Raw genomic sequence first — 15,817 nt, forward strand, 5'->3', positions numbered from 1 at the left:
GATACTTTAAGTTAATTTATTGAGACAGTTTATTGTGAAATAAAACCAAGTATTGAAAATTTTACTTTTGTCCAAAATCACAAGTGATTGACAGGAACTTTTTGCAACCAAAAGAGACTGCTATTCAAAATATTGGGTTCGTTTATTTGTAAAAGAGAACCAATTCATCAATTTGAATATTTTTCTCGTCCATCAAATTCCTCAGTGACTGCGATGTATTGGAGATTGGTGAGTTCTCGCAAATAATTTCTGGATCATAATTCAGTGAAAGATTTCCTCGAATGGTTGATACTATTTGTGAAAGAGGTGTATCTAAGGGAAGTGTCATCTTTGAAGGTTGAATCTGTTTGGTTGTGGGTGGAGCATTGAAATTTTTGAGAAGAAGGAATGTCACATTTGAATCACCCACTAGGGGTAATTGGTTCGTTGATTGAGTGGAGTTCACATCCATTTGATCTTCGCTCTTGGAATTCTTTTGTTGCTCAGAGAGTGTCTTCTTAACCTTCTTTCGAGTTGGTTCAGCCATTGTGGAGCTTGCCACACCAGGTATTTGTGCGCTTGCTGTTTTTCGCTTTCGTCCTGGCTTTCCAGCTGTTGAAGAGGATGCGTTGGCAGAAACTCCTTCTTCCATTTTTGTGACATCTTGTGGAATTATCTTCTTTTTCCTTCCAGGTTTGTTAGGAGTTGTTTGTGAGGAAGATGAAGCTGAATTCAATGTCGTTGATGTTGTGGTGGATGTTGCGTGTGAAGAAGAGGCCAAACTGCTACTACTGGTGCGATGGGTAGCAACCTTACTTGAGGACAACCATGCATGACTATTTGATTTCTGATAAAGAGCAAGAGGAGTTTGAGATAATGGTTCCAATACCAATGGTCCTTGATGATTATGTGAAAGGTTGAATAAAGCAGCGTCACCTAACATTTCTCGAAGTTTCACAAAGTGAGTTTTGAGTGAATGATGAGTTCGTAATGGATGGAAACAATTGCTGTTCACTGTCAAAATTTCAACAAAATCAATGTCATCCACATAGTCCGAAGAAGTGACACTCGTTGTAGGTGTGACACTTGTCTTTCGAATATTGTTATTGTGAGGAATTAATTGACGAGGAAGAGGAGAATTCGATGTCAGAACAGGAACTGGAGAAGGCAACAGAATGGATTGTCTGTTTGAGGTTGAATTGGTGTCACCAACATTGCTGCTTGTTGTTGAGAATGCTTCAGGAATTGTTGTTGACTCAGAAGAATTCGGAATTGTTGATTGAAACTGAATGGAAGAAGATTGATCCTCGCTGATAGAGACTCCAACAATTGCTGTGGATTGGATTCCTCGGTGCATGTTGATGTGAGGAAGAGGTAAATTCTTTTCCAAAATTTGTTTGTAAACCTCTGTTATTAATACTTGTTCTTCACTTTCACTAAATGGAATCCACACATTGATGTTTCCTCTCATTCTGTTGAGAGCACTCGAACGTTTCTTTGGTTTGGCAGGAGTGATGGTTGGTGTGTTGTTGATGTTGGCAGACGATGAAAGACTGTCACTACCACTCGAAATGGTTGTTGCCACTTGTGGAGATCCAATAGTTGTGTGAACTGGAGCCATGAGTGGTTGAGTGGACTTTGTGCCCATTTGTAAGTTCTTTGCTTTTGAGAGTTCTGGTGAAACAGTGTCCATCTCGTCAATGGTTAATTGATGTGGTTCATCATCTTCGTCCATGTCATCCTGTTCTCCACCCATTTGTGGAGTTGCAAGTTGAGGAGTTGCTCGTTTCATGAGTGTGGCAGATGACATGTCTTCTTCTGTTGTGAGAGAAGTTGCTCCCAGTTGAGGAGTTGATAAATCTTCTTCGTCACAGAGTAATAAATTCTCATTGTACTGTGCTTGTTGTTTTTGTTGAGTTGGAATTTTCTTTTCTTCTTGTGGTGTAGAAGTTTGTTGACTTTTTGGAAATTGTGTTGGAGTAGTGGTCGTCGTAGGCACAATCATTGGCATTTCATCGATTGTTACGAAATCACTTTCATCAATTCCTTCTTTCTCTAGATATGAAAATTGTGTGACTCTTTGTTTGGATTCCATTGATAAGGAAGGAGATGCAAAAGTACCACTTGGTGTGTTGTTTTGAATATTTGGTGATGGTTGTTGTCCCAAAATCACAGAAGAATCACCTTTCAGTCTTTCCTGAAGAGGAACGGTCGATGGAGTAGTAAATAATGTAATTTTGTGTTGATGAACAAAGTTAGAGGTACTTGCAGAATCCAATATTGAGCTAGGAGAAATGCCAAGCGGAGGTGACGGATTTGGCACGTTCACACGAACACCTTCTAAACCAGCAAGTTGTGGAGACAATAGGCCTCCATCTGCTGTTACTCCCAAGCCAGGAGAAACACCAGTCGATGAAGCAAGAGAGGGCGAGGAAAATGTGGAAGTGGTCTTTCTTCTTGAACCACTTTCCATTTCTTTCTTCTTTTGGAAATATCTGTGACGACATTGAATGTCGGTTCGTCCAATGAGAAATTCTGCTACTTTGGTCCAGCTGGATTCTCCATATTCAGCAACCTTGTCAAAGAGAAGGTTATCTTCTTCTTGTGTCCATTCTCCCTTAATAATACGTGGCTGTGCATTTGTGTGAAATATTTGTGTGTGAAGTATTAATAGTTGACACGTGTGAGAGAAATGAATTGTTCTTCAAAATATGACCATCTACTACTACTACTTACATGCAATACCCTGTGCCAATGTTGATTACATTGATCAGCTGTAAACATTCCTCCACTAATTTCTGAGGCAATTTTTTTCCAATTTCTTGGTCCATATCGTAATACTGCATCTTTTAAGAGACGATTTTGTTCTTCGGTCCATCTCTTGCAAGTTTTGCTTCTTCCCTTCTTGGATTGTTCGTCTTCTCCTTGACCACCGCCTCCACCACTGCTGGTGGCATCATCTTCATTTGCGGAATTTTTTTCTTCCTTTTCTTCCTTTTTCTTTCGTGACTTTTTCTGTTTTGCAACAGCAGGAGAAGGCATTGAAACACTCGAGTCCAACACAACACTCGAGTCATGATGAGAATCATGCGAAAGCTTGACTGGTAAGACACTTGAAATTGGTACGGGTGATGCTATTTGTGTTGAATTCTGATTGGCCGAGGTTGTGACCAGCATGGGTGTTGTTGAAGACTGTTCATTCTTTGGAGAAGTATTTCCTTTCGATGATGCTGAGGATGAAGAATTTTGGTTTGATGATGAGGATGATGTTGAAGATCCAACAACACTGTTGCTGCTATTATTATTGCTCGATCGAGTCAACCCGCTCGGAGTGGTTCCCAAAATTGCACTCAATGTCGTCCTCCTCATCATGGGTGAAGTCGAAACCAAAGAAGCACTCGAACTCGGTGGCAATCCGTTCAAATTTGGAGAGAATGGCAAATTCGAAGTACCTCCCGATCCATTCAAAGAGGTGGAAGTTGATGGAATTGGTAAAGGACCTCCCGAGGAAATGGATTGCAGTAAATGAAAATATTGTTGATATTGGGGAATCATTCCACCCGATGATGGTTTAGGAGAGGATCTCATCATCATGTTGCTACTCGAAGAAGAAGATGTAGTCAATGTATTAGGAGAATTAGGAATGGGAGATGGTCTTGTGGTTGAAGAGGAGGAGGACAAGGAGGATGAAACATTGTTGGTGTTATTATTGGTGGAAGACGACGAAGGGATTGATGATGAAGAAGGCTGGTTTTGCATGGTTGGCTGTTATGGTCAATTGAACAGTGATCATGATGATGATGCAAGAAATCCGCATCCGGTATTAATTAATAAATTCCCAAATTTGAATTCAACCAAATATTGAGTTCAAATCATCATCGTGAGGTGAAACCGTAAAGCATTGTGGAGAGTTAGGAATCGAATTTTATCATCAGAAAGCTTACCTTTAAAATTGTTGTCGGTAATAATAAAAGGGAGAATGTGTGTGATGCGAAAAAATTGTTGTGCACGACGCTGTTGTGCAAAAAGGCTCTGCTGTAGATGAAGCTGTAGTGCAACGCTGTGAGAGTTGGTGCGACTTTATCAGAATATGACGTCTGACAGCAAGTGAATTTTTTTCTGTAGTGAATTTTTGGCAAGCCGCACTGGCGGTTAGTCTTGCCGATCTTGTTATGATCGCAACAACCAACACCCAATCTCAACAACAAAGTTGAAATTGGCGTGATCACACACCATCACAATTGTTGTCTTTCACATCAACTGCCAATTCTCTCATGAAGGGAATTTACTTTTTACAACAACAAGATCCAAGAAAGAAATTGAACAAGTCTATTCATCCTCCACAGTTGTTTAATGTGTTATTATTGATCATTCATAATAAACTTTTCAAAATCGTCGGCTGCATTCACCAATTCAACAATGCTGTTTCCATGCAACAATAAAAATCCTCAAGTTGAGCCATGCAAATCTTTAAATGTTTGACCTTCTCCCAAAAGGTATCCATGAAATGTTCAACTTCTTTTTGTTCTTGTAGTTGCATGGACTTGTCATTGAGTAAAAGTTTTGGTTTGATATTCAGTGGCATGTCCAATGAAAATCTTCTTGTCAATTCTGCCATTTCTAATTAAAGAAGGTGGAAGTTTTTCCTTAAAGTTGGTGGTCAGGAAAATGACTCGGCCTTCTTGTGCAGCAATACCGTCAATGGCGTTCAGTGGAGATTTGGTTGGAAAGACATTGAATGATCCCATCTGGGGAGTTTCATTCAGAATTTTGGATGGATCTGAGACTTTGGAATGACTGATTGATGCATTCACCCTTATTCGTGTCAGTTTTTTTGTTACCCATTAGAGTCAAAGCATCCATGACATCATTGGCAAACGATGAATATCTTCCATGACAATAATGGCGTCTGCATGTGCTGTCATCATCGTTCAATTCTTTTGAAGCCAAATTCACCAAACAAATATTCAAATTGAAAACAGCAGCCAGGGATGTCACTTTACTTGATTTTCCTGTTCCAGGAGGTCCAAATAAATATTCTCGTCGATAAGGAGTTCCATATAAAATCAAAATACCAATCTTTAGAATTCAAAAATTGTTCCACATCAGAAAAGAGTGATTCCAATAAAGAAGTGGAAGAAAGTGGCTTTTCAAAGATGAAAAGGTTACTTCAAAGAAAAACATTATTGAATTCGTTCATCTCGTATGTTTGAATCTCAAATTGAACAGTGAGGTTGATTTTGATTTCAAAGTGAACCTCTCTCTAAACTAGGAGTCAGTGTTTCACGATTCTTGCAGTTGTGGAGGCGATGAATTTTCATGAGAGAATGGGTTGTTGAATAACCTTAATCTATTCTCGTTCAAAATTGTTTGATTTGAAATGGAGGAACATCATTTCCAGTTCAATTGCATGATTGGTAATAAACATGTCTTCCCTTTTTTATTGGTATTCCATGACATTGTCAGGATGCCGCTTATTCCAACCAACAGTTACTACTACTTTCAGTGCGTATGGTAGAAATTTCAATTCTTATTTGTCGATTTGAAATTTCAATTCTGCTGTGGAATCCCATCCTAATCAGGTTTTGGTTTTAAAAAATTGTGGAAACCAATGTTGTGCTCCAATCATCACCCCAATCCACCCAACCAATATGAAGCCACGACCTTGATCCTTCCGATGAACACGAGTTTGTTGGATAATTCTCTCTATGGACTATTGAGAGAAACCATGCAAACTAAAGCTCGATCAACGGTTGATTTTCATGAGAAAAATATGAAATGATCCAACGATTTAGCCAAGAACACTCGGGTGAAGTGTTGGAATTGTTTCAACAAGCAGATGAGGACTTGAAAGGAGATTTAGAAGTAGTACTCCATGCCCTCTCTGCAAATATTGAATGTATCCCGTATTGTTCTGAATATTTAATTCATCATCAAGATGCTGTTGCCTCTCGGGATTTATTCATGATGGCCATTCGCCATGATGGAGATTATTTACGATTGGTTCAAAATACAGAATTTGCAAAGGATCGTGAATTGGTCTTTTTAGCTTGTTCTTCAATGTCTGAGGCCATTCAATATGCGGATGAAAGTGTGCGAAATGATAAAGAGTTTGTTTTAAAAGTGCTCAAAGAGTGTCCAGGTCATGCCTATAATCACATCGGTGATGATTTGAAAAACGATAAAGAAGTAGCTCTTGCTGCTGTTTCTATTGAAGGGGAAGCATTTCAGCAGTTTTCAGATGAAATTAGGAGTGACAGGGAAGTGTTTCTTCTCGCTGTCAAATCTGAACCAGTTTGGTATGTTTATGATTGGTGTTCTTCAAGTGTGATAATATGTGACGTTATTATGGTAATCTAATCAATGGTACCATTGCGTGAAATCATTTGTTTTCCAATAACAGTTTGTCTGATGCCGGTGATAATATTAAGGGAGACAGAAGCATGATATTGGAGGCTGTGAAGCATGGTTGTGATTTGAGTAGAGTTCCACGCGAGTTCTATAATGACAAGGAAATTGTCACCTTATGCCTCAAACAAAATGCATGGTCATTTGATATTGCTGGAGAAGATTTACGAAATGACAGGGAGTTTGTTATGGAGGCAGTTAGATGTGGCTGCCCATTATCGCAACTCAGTAGTAAATTCATTAACGACAAGGAAATCGTGCTACTAGCCATCAATCGTTTGGGAGGTGAGATTATACGCTATGCTGATGATCGATTGAAAAGGGACAATAGTTGTGTAATGGCTGCTCTGGAGAGTCAACCATCCGCACTCAGATACCTCGGTCTTGAGTTTAGATCGAATAGAAGTCTTGTTTTGAACATTTTGCGAGATAACGGATATTTGTATGACGTTATAGCTGATGAGTTGAAGTCAGATAAGGAAATTCTTTTCACTGTGTTGCGTGGCTCGTATTTCGATGGTTTCATGCACGCAAGTACTGAACTAAGAGCAGATCGAGAAGTGGTGCTCGAGGTGGTCAAAATGAACGGCGATTGTTTGCAATACGTGTCAACTGAAATGCAACACGATTTTGAAGTTGTCATGGAGGCTGTGAAATCCCATGGTTGTGCACTTCAATTTGCCAGTGCTGATTTGAGAGACAATTTTGAAGTGTGTCAAGTGGCAATCTTTTCCGAACCCACCAATTATAAATATGTTGGACCTGTAATGAAGAAAAACAGAGAGTTAGCCCTACAAGCGATTGACTTGCGTAGCGTGAATTACAAATATATAGATGACAGTTTAAAGGAGGATGAAGAGCTAGCATGGTTAGCTGTGAGCTCACGCGATGCATACTGTTTGACTGTTACAGATTTCCATGAGAAATTTCGGCAAGATAGGCGAATCATGCTGGAATTTATGAAACATCAGCCTTATCAATTTGGACTATTGTGGAAACCTTTTAGAAGTGACATGGAGTTTATCATGCACGCTCTATCTTCCGATGGAGGAGCATTACAATATGTTCCTGTTGCACTGAAAAAAGATAGAGAACTTGTCGAGTCAGCCATAAGAGCAAGCCTTTCCTATGGTCAAGTTCCAATGGAGTTTAAGCAAGACAAAGAAATTATCTTGTTGTATGGTTCCAAAAGATATAATTTACATTTCTACACATCCCTGAACGATCAATTGCGAAATGACATGGAGGTGATTAAGTGTGCATTAAAGTCAGGTGCCTCTTTTGCATCCATTCCTTTCGAGTTGCGAAAAGATAAGAACTTGGCCATGATCGCTCTGGTATATAATGCATCTAATTACAACTACTTGCCACCAGAACTTGTTTCAGACTGAGAATTTATTCTTGATGCAGCAACAAGAGTAAAGTCTCCAATCATACGATTTGGTAAAGAGTGGAACAATGATAAGGTATGTCAAACCATTGAATATATACTTCATTGACAATCTGTTGACCTTATATATGTTGAACATCAATTCATTGTAATTTGAATCTTAAGGAAATCGTTATGGGATGTGTCACAAGCAATGCGTATGCCTTAGAGTATGTTTCTGACGAGTTGGCGAAAGATCGTGAGATTGTTATCGAATCGATTCGAAAAGATCCCTCTCTTCTACTGCACGTAGATAGTGCGTTTCTTAAAGACAAGGAACTTGTCAAAATAGCCGTCCATCACAATGCGCATTATTTTCGATATGCTGATTCTTCGCTGAGGAATGATAAAGACTTTATCATGCAAATGATTGGTGAAGGAAACACGTCAATTTATCGGTACATTGATGCAGAGTTACGAAACGATAAAGAATTACTTAAGAAGGTTCTGTTAACGGAACCAAACATGTTCCGCTATGCTAGCGACATATTAAGGCACGATAAGGAGGTGGCACTTTTGGCTGTCATCATCAATGGCACTCAATTGATGTATGTTGGAGAAGCATTGAAAGATGACAATGAGGTCGTTGAACGAGCCGTTTTTGACACTGGAGAAGCAATGAAATATGCAAGTAGCAGATTGAAGAAAGACAAAGAGTTTGTAATGAAGGCTCTTAGATTTTCACCTGCATGCATAGAATATGTAGATGAGAAATTTAGGAAAGATAAGAACCTTGTGATGGAACTCCTTGACAAAGATCAATTCTTTTCATATATATATATTGAAAGTTTGGATCATTCAATGAGACAAGATCGAGAGGTTGTAAAAAAGCTAATTGAACATGATACATACAATTATCAGCATGCACATTATTTATTGAAAGCAGACAAAGAGCTGGCATTACTTGCTGTAAAGCAAAATGGATCCTTCCTTTCCTATGTACCTCTCTCTCTTAGAAATGACAAAGAAGTTGTAATGACAGCCCTTAAAAACGACCCATTATCCTTAGAATTTGCCTCACCTGACCTCCAAGACGATGAGGAACTTGTGGAAATGGCCGTAAGACAGAATGGAGATGCTCTCAGACACGCAAGCGAAAGACTTCGAAAAAAACGTGATTTAGCATTGAAAGCATTCAAATATGGAATTGATAATGGCTCCACTCCGCTCAAGTATCTTAGTCACGAACTCAAACACGATAAGGAAGTTGTACTTTACGCTGTCAAAAAGTCAGGTCTAGCCTTAGAGTTTGCACATTCATCATTGCAATGTGACAGAGAGATTGTGTTGGCTGCTGTGAAACAGAATGGAGAAGCCTTGGAATTTGCAGCTTCACATTTACGAAGCGACCCTGAAATCGTTCGAGAAGCAATAACACAAAATGGAATTGCACTCGATTTTGCTCATGGAAAAATTGACAAATCGTTAATGATTCTTGCAGCCAAAACAATTCGTAGCTCTTCTTCTTTCGAAAATGTTGATATAGATTTGTTAAACGATGAAGAAGTAGCATTAGAGATTGTGAAACGTAATCCATATGAATTCCGTTTTTTAAGAAAATCGTTGCGATGTAATAGAAAAATTTTACTGACTGCCCTCAAATCGCAGTATGACTCCTATTATTACACGTCGCCAGAGTTGAAAGCAGACAAGGAAGTCATCTTAATGGCTGCCTCTCAAAATTTGCAAGTGTTAATTACCTGTTGTGATGACCTTAAGAAGGACAAAGATTTCGCGTTAGAATTAGTCAAATTGAATGGTTCTGCTATTCGCTATCTTGATGCCTCACTCAAGAACGATAAAGATATAGCATTGGCAGCTGTTAAACAGAATCCAAACGCTGTGTTTTATCTGGGCAAAGACATGTTAAAAGATAGAGAAATAATATTTACGGCTATCAAAACAGGAAGTGTATTGACTTTTCTTGCTGCAGATGAAGAGTTTAGAAAAGACAAGGAAATTATACTTCATGCTATCAACAGAGATCCTAAATCCATGTTTCTTGCTACTGGACTTGATGTTTTCAGTGACAAGGAAATAATGAAAAGAATTTATAATGAATATTGTTAAACGTTGTGGACGTGCCCTGTTACTTGCTGAGCCATCATTCAGAGATGACCGTGAAATTGTATTGCAAGCTGTTAGCAACTACGGGGATGCGTTATCTGCAGCAAGTGCTCGATTGAGAAATGACTCTGAAATTATTACACATGCAATTTTAAAGAAAGGTGACAGCTTACAATATGTCACCTCTCCTGAAGTGATCAATGACAAAAAAGTAATATTACAAGCTCTTGAAAATTCTGACCAAGTTTATTTTCTTACAACATGGGATACTAAGCAGCTAGATAGGGATATTGTTTTAGCAGGTGTAAAAAAGTCTGGAAATATTCTTACCTTGTTAATTGTTGATTCACTTTGGAAAGATAAGGAAATTGTTATGGAAGCAGCAAGAAATTGTCCTGAAATAGTAATCCATGACCAATATTTCAATCTGAGAGAAGATCGAGAATTCATGACAGAACTAGTAGAAAAACATGAAACGGCCATTTCCTATGCCTCAGAGACATTTCAAAATGACAGAAACTTTGCATTGCATGCCGTGAAGAAGAACGGTCTTGCTCTTAATTATCTCATTGCTAAATTCAAGCAAGATCGTGAAATTGTCATGGCAGCTGTTCAACAAAATGGAAAAGCTCTTCCTAAAGGTCATTTCAGCGATGATAGAGATATTGTCTTGACGTCTGTGAAACAAATTGGAGATGCTTTGAAGCATGTTAATGACCAATCGTTATGGAACGATAGAGAAATTGTTCTAGAAGCAGTGGAAAGTACAGGCACTGCTTTGCAATATGCTCCAATTAGATATCGAAAAGATTTGGAAATTGTAATGACGGCAGTGAAGCAAAATCCATCAGCATTAGCTCATTCATTATTGAATCTTTCGAATAATGAAGAATTGATGAATGAGCTCATTCAAAAGAGTGAACATGCACTCTTTTTCGCTTCATACAGGCTCCAGCATGATAGAGAATTTGTTTTGAAAGCAGTGAAATATCATGGACTTGCCTTGAAATATGCTCTTTTTAGTTTTTGCAAAGATAAGGAAATAGTCATAGAAGCACTAAAGCAAAATATCAAAGCAATAGATTATGTTTATTTGGATTTGTTGTATGATGAGGATGTACAGGCAGTTATTTTGGAGAAGAGAAATGAAGAATCCAACAAATAGACCTCCGTTCCCAACAAATTGTAAATAAACAATGAACATTCTCCAATATTCAAATCAAAATAAAAATGTAAAAGTGATAGAATTGGTTCATGGTTTCAAAAATAAATGAATAAAGGTATTAGGATAAAACTTTGTTTCTTTGATTGTCCTGCGTGTCTGATGATGAAGCTTCTTCCTCTTCTTCATCGTCATCATTCTCTTCTTGCTCTTCTTCTCTAGTGTCATTTACTTTCTTTCTTAGATTTGAAAATTTTTCTGGGAATTGTCTTTTACATTTCCTCATCAAACTAACATGTGTTCGTACTGGATGAAAGTCTGATTTGAATTCTTGTAAAATTCTTTTAAAATCCTTTCCATAGAGATCAAAACCTCTCTCTAGAGCATCAAGCTCTCTTTGCGTCCAATATCTTCCAGGTTGTCCATATTCGTTGGGTTGCCATTTTTCATACGGAATTGGTTTTTGTTTTCGGGTTCGTCGTGGAGGTGAAGAGATAGATCTTGTTGGAATATCATCGCCGTCTTCATCTACTCTGCTTGTGACAAATTTGGTGCAAATACTGTCACTGAATGTGAAAGACGTGTCTAATCGATTGTACTTGTTGGCATTATTTCTGTGAATAAATGTGACAGGTGACAGTAATAGGACTTGGCACCAAAACGATGCAACAATGAATGTCCATCACTTACTTTTAAGGCTCTCTTTAACCCAATAAACGAACAACTTCCTTCAAAGTATTTTCGTTTCCTCAAATTTTCTTGTCTCAAGTCCTCATCGTCCTTAATAACAATTAAATCTGTGTGATCACTTTGGTTCTCTGTGTTTACAAATCCTTCATAATTGTCCCCTCCAACATCGAAATTTAACGTTGAAGGTTGTAATATACTCGACTGTTCGTCCCCTGTTTCGTCCATTTGTGTTAGAGTACCATTTTTCACATGAGTTGAAAATGGTGTTAATTGTTGTTTTTTTGTCTTAGATGGAGTCGTTATTTGTGAGCCATTTTTAAAAGACTCAATATTTCCTTCTTCATGCTGATGTGAATCATCATTGGTTGGTTGTAGCAATGTCTCTCCATTGCTACGATGATTATTAATTAATAATGATGAGGATGATAATGAAGAAAACACATCGACAATTCTTGGTGATCCCAGTGAATTACACAACACCGAAGAATATCCTATAATTTTTTCTAGAGATTCTCTTTTTGAGTCAAGATCACCTCGAGCTTTTGACAAACGTTGGTCCCACTTTTTCAGTTTCGACAAGTACTCTTCCTTTCCAAAATAGGCATTCGGAAATAGTTGTGAAAATTGACTTGGGCTTATTTCATTCAATAATTTTTTCAAAGAGTTCAATCGTTTTGAATTTAATTCATCATCATCATCCTCATCTTCTAAAGTCAATAAAGTTTTTGAACGTAACTCTTTAAATTTTTCATTCAATAATCGCAATCGGAGAACAAAATCTTTCTCATCATAATTTTTCGATACTAATTGAATAAACGATTGAGTGAGATCATTCTTAGGAATATTTGATTGCTCATTTTGCACCAAATCTAGTATGTATTCCAGAATGAATGTATTGATGGTCCGGATCTGATGATCGCCATCATCATTCGTCGCGTGATGAAGAATTCTCTTCATGAAGACGGATGGAGGTCGGAATAATAGCTTGACTAATTTTTTTTAAATTTTTTTTAAATTTTTTTGTAAACGTTTAATTCTTAAACACTCAAACCTTCTTGAATTACAAGAACATTCACTCATTGTTGTGTGAATGTTTCATCACCACGATTGGACAATTGAAATACAATCTTACTTATTTTTTGTTTACATTCTATAAGAAATCCATGAATGGCCTCTGTGTGTAAATTGTGTTTTCGTGTGAACAATTCAAAACAAGTGTCAATACCATGTTTTCTCATGAACATGAAGGGAAAGTGTCGCGTGACTGGACTCTTCTCCTCAATGATTGAAGGAAAGGTTTTGTTGAGCTCCTTTTCAGAAATGACACCTTTTTGTAATCTGTGATCGAGTTCTTTCAATGAGGAATGATAAACATGATCAATCATGTGACAAGCAAGTCTGAAAATATTTCTAAAATCCATATACATGTCAGTGAAGGCAGGAACAAAATGTTTCACAAGAGCAATGTCCACGGGCATCCCCCGAACGTATGTTTGATCAACACGAGTACTAATGCAAGAATGTGTCTCTGAAGAAGTAGAAACTAGAGAAGTATGATGAATGGTTGGACAATGATTCAAACTCAACAATAAATCATTAATACCTTCCTCTTGGAAAGTTCTCAAATTTCGAATCATTTCAATGATGAGCATTTCATTGTTTTCAGAGTCTACACTTTCTTCCTGTGTTTCACTATCTCTAAAGATTTCTAATTGACCCATATTGTAAAAGATGGATGTTTCCACTTTGATTCTATTGAATTGTTCATCACAAAGAACAAATCCAGAAAAGAGTTGAGGATTGTTTTTGGAAAAATCATTGGCTTCATCAATATACTTTTCGAATATTGGTAAAAGTGGTAAATTCACACAAAGATCATCTGGTTTCTTTCTCCATGGATTTGATGTTGGAGGTCGTTTCTTGGGTTTGTACTTGTTGTTTTTCATCATTTCCAAATACGATTGTTTTGGAATTATTTCAACCACTTCGGCTGTTTGCCAATGATATCGTGTTGCATAGGTCTCAATAAATTGTTCCTTAAGTGTGATCATGTCTCTACATCCGTGTGCAATTAAATATTGTTGTTGTCTCTGTTGTGATGGAGTTTGTGTGCGTTCATCATTGAGAAATGGTTTAAAAGTAAGGGTGAACATGAAACACATATGTGTCTCTGAAGGTAATTCATACCCAGAATTGTGAAAAATTTCCCAAAATTGTTGTTGAATATCATTGTTGAAGTGTGTATTTCTTGAAAATAAATACTTCCAATCCTCATTGACTTGATTCGTGCTTATTCTCCATTCATGATTAAAATAAAAAAGCATATACATGGTTCCCAAATATTTCCTAGTCACTGTGATACATGACGACTCGTGAGAATTCTCTTCCTGAAGCATATTCACACACTCATCGGCGTCATATTGGAAAAAGTAATTGTAGGAATGTGCAACGAGTTTTAAATGAAAATCATGAGAGAAATGATCTAAATCGTTCCAATATTGTGGAAATTCGTATGAAAGAACAGATCCATTCCAGCACTCTCTGAGAGGAATCAATTTATCCAATCTTTTGTGAACTTCTCGATGAGTAATCAATTTCAAAAGAGAAGGTGAAGTTTGAGTCTCTTGTTGAATAATGTCTCTTGGTGACACTTTCTCAAAAATTTGATTCAATTCTTGTTCGATCTGTGGCCAAGAGTTGACAATGTCAAGAGCTGAATATTCATAGCATCCACATACATGATCCTGTAATACTCTATTTTTCTGTTCTCTCTCATTCTGAGATTCAAATAATGGAGCGATCACAATTGAAAAATTTCTCGAAAGTTCTCTCAAAGGATGTTTTTCAATATAATCCATAAATTTCAATGAAGATGATTCCATAGTGTCGTCCATCAAAGATGTTTCATTGTCTGCATCCTTGAACAAGTTATAACACGTGTCATTGAGACGTGTTTTAAACTTTTTATGAAGAGGTCGAAATATTTCTTCATATTGTTCCCATGTCGTAAACTCAGTTGTATTTTCAAAGAATAATTTGTAAAATTTCTTTGCATTTCGATACTTGCTAATTTTGTGTTGTCTCACAATTTGATAGGCATATTTCAAATATCGAATGGAATGTAATAAATTCTTTCGACATCTTCTCAAATCTCCATCATAAAACGATCGTTTTGCTGTAATACGACACCACAACGTGAGTCCTCTTTGAATTTGTCTTAATCGAACATTCAAATTTGCCAACCAAAACTTTCGAATCAATTTCATGAGAGGTGTCTCAAACCAAACATAATCACTGGTGTTTTGATCCGAAAGCCATAATGGTAAAATTGCCTTATAATTGTGTTGCTCAATAAATGTATCGAGAAGAAAGGAAGAAATATCCATCACGACACAATCCAAATGATATCGATCTTTCACCACAAGTTCCAAAGTCAATCGGGAATCATCGGGAAGAATCATGCACTCGGAATGGTTGTCATGTTGTTGGTGTGATGGCCGATTCTCGATCGATCCTCGATTGGTAATAATAATAAAATCATAATCAGAGAGGTGGTGCTGATCAAGAGCCATTCCGTTGGTGGTGATGGTTGTTGATCTCGTGGTTGCAATTGGATGGGAAGGTTGAACATCATGAACTTGTTGTTGTTCAACACGTTCAACACCATACAATCTCGATCCGAATAAATAAATTGCTTCAATTCGAAAATTAGAGCCATGATTGTACTCGAGCAAGGCTTTCACCACGTCTTGAAGGCACAGACCCATAAATTCATGAGGAGACTCTCGGAATGGTGGTGGTGTGAATGTTGACATTTTTTGGGTGCAATTTGAAAATTGTTTCACCATGACCAGCATTTGTGCATTCCTGAACTCGCATCTTCTGCACAAACATCTGCACAGACTCTCTTCATTCAAAATACTCTCCTTCAAGCTCTTTCTGAATGGAATTTGTTTTTCCAAAGAGCTTTTGAGGTGATGATGAACTCGTTACAAAAAAAACCTTAAAAAACTTTCTAAGGTTTAAAATAACCTCACATCCAACCTATCACCATCATTCCTGTGCGACGATTCTCTGCCGAG

The 15,817-nt window shown here is 37.5% G+C and overlaps 3 protein-coding genes across 3 annotated transcripts; 1 reads left to right on the forward strand and 2 right to left on the reverse strand.

Annotated features, from left to right (window-relative positions):
* Positions 1-142: 142 nt before the first annotated feature.
* On the reverse strand, positions 143-3,738 carry FDP41_008031 (uncharacterized protein; the record flags this gene model as incomplete). The annotated part of the gene is made up of 2 exons (XM_044711842.1): positions 143-2,611; positions 2,716-3,738. The coding sequence occupies 2 exons, from the start codon at positions 3,736-3,738 to the stop codon at positions 143-145; spliced, it is 3,492 nt and encodes a 1,163-aa protein (XP_044568829.1).
* Positions 3,739-5,757: 2,019 nt separating this feature from the next.
* Positions 5,758-11,048, forward strand: FDP41_008032 (uncharacterized protein; the record flags this gene model as incomplete). The annotated part of the gene is made up of 5 exons (XM_044711843.1): positions 5,758-6,278; positions 6,383-7,724; positions 7,812-7,853; positions 7,943-9,813; positions 9,929-11,048. 5 exons carry the CDS (start codon positions 5,758-5,760, stop codon positions 11,046-11,048), a joined length of 4,896 nt encoding a protein of 1,631 aa, XP_044568830.1.
* Positions 11,049-11,166: 118 nt separating this feature from the next.
* Positions 11,167-15,550, reverse strand: FDP41_008033 (uncharacterized protein; the record flags this gene model as incomplete). The annotated part of the gene is made up of 3 exons (XM_044711844.1): positions 11,167-11,693; positions 11,768-12,604; positions 12,868-15,550. The coding sequence occupies 3 exons, from the start codon at positions 15,548-15,550 to the stop codon at positions 11,167-11,169; spliced, it is 4,047 nt and encodes a 1,348-aa protein (XP_044568831.1).
* Positions 15,551-15,817: the final 267 nt, after the last annotated feature.

The sequence above is a fragment of the Naegleria fowleri genome (assembly GCF_008403515.1).
Source record: "Naegleria fowleri strain ATCC 30894 chromosome Unknown tig4, whole genome shotgun sequence".
NCBI classification, from domain to species: Eukaryota; Heterolobosea; class Eutetramitea; order Acrasida; family Naegleriidae; genus Naegleria; species Naegleria fowleri.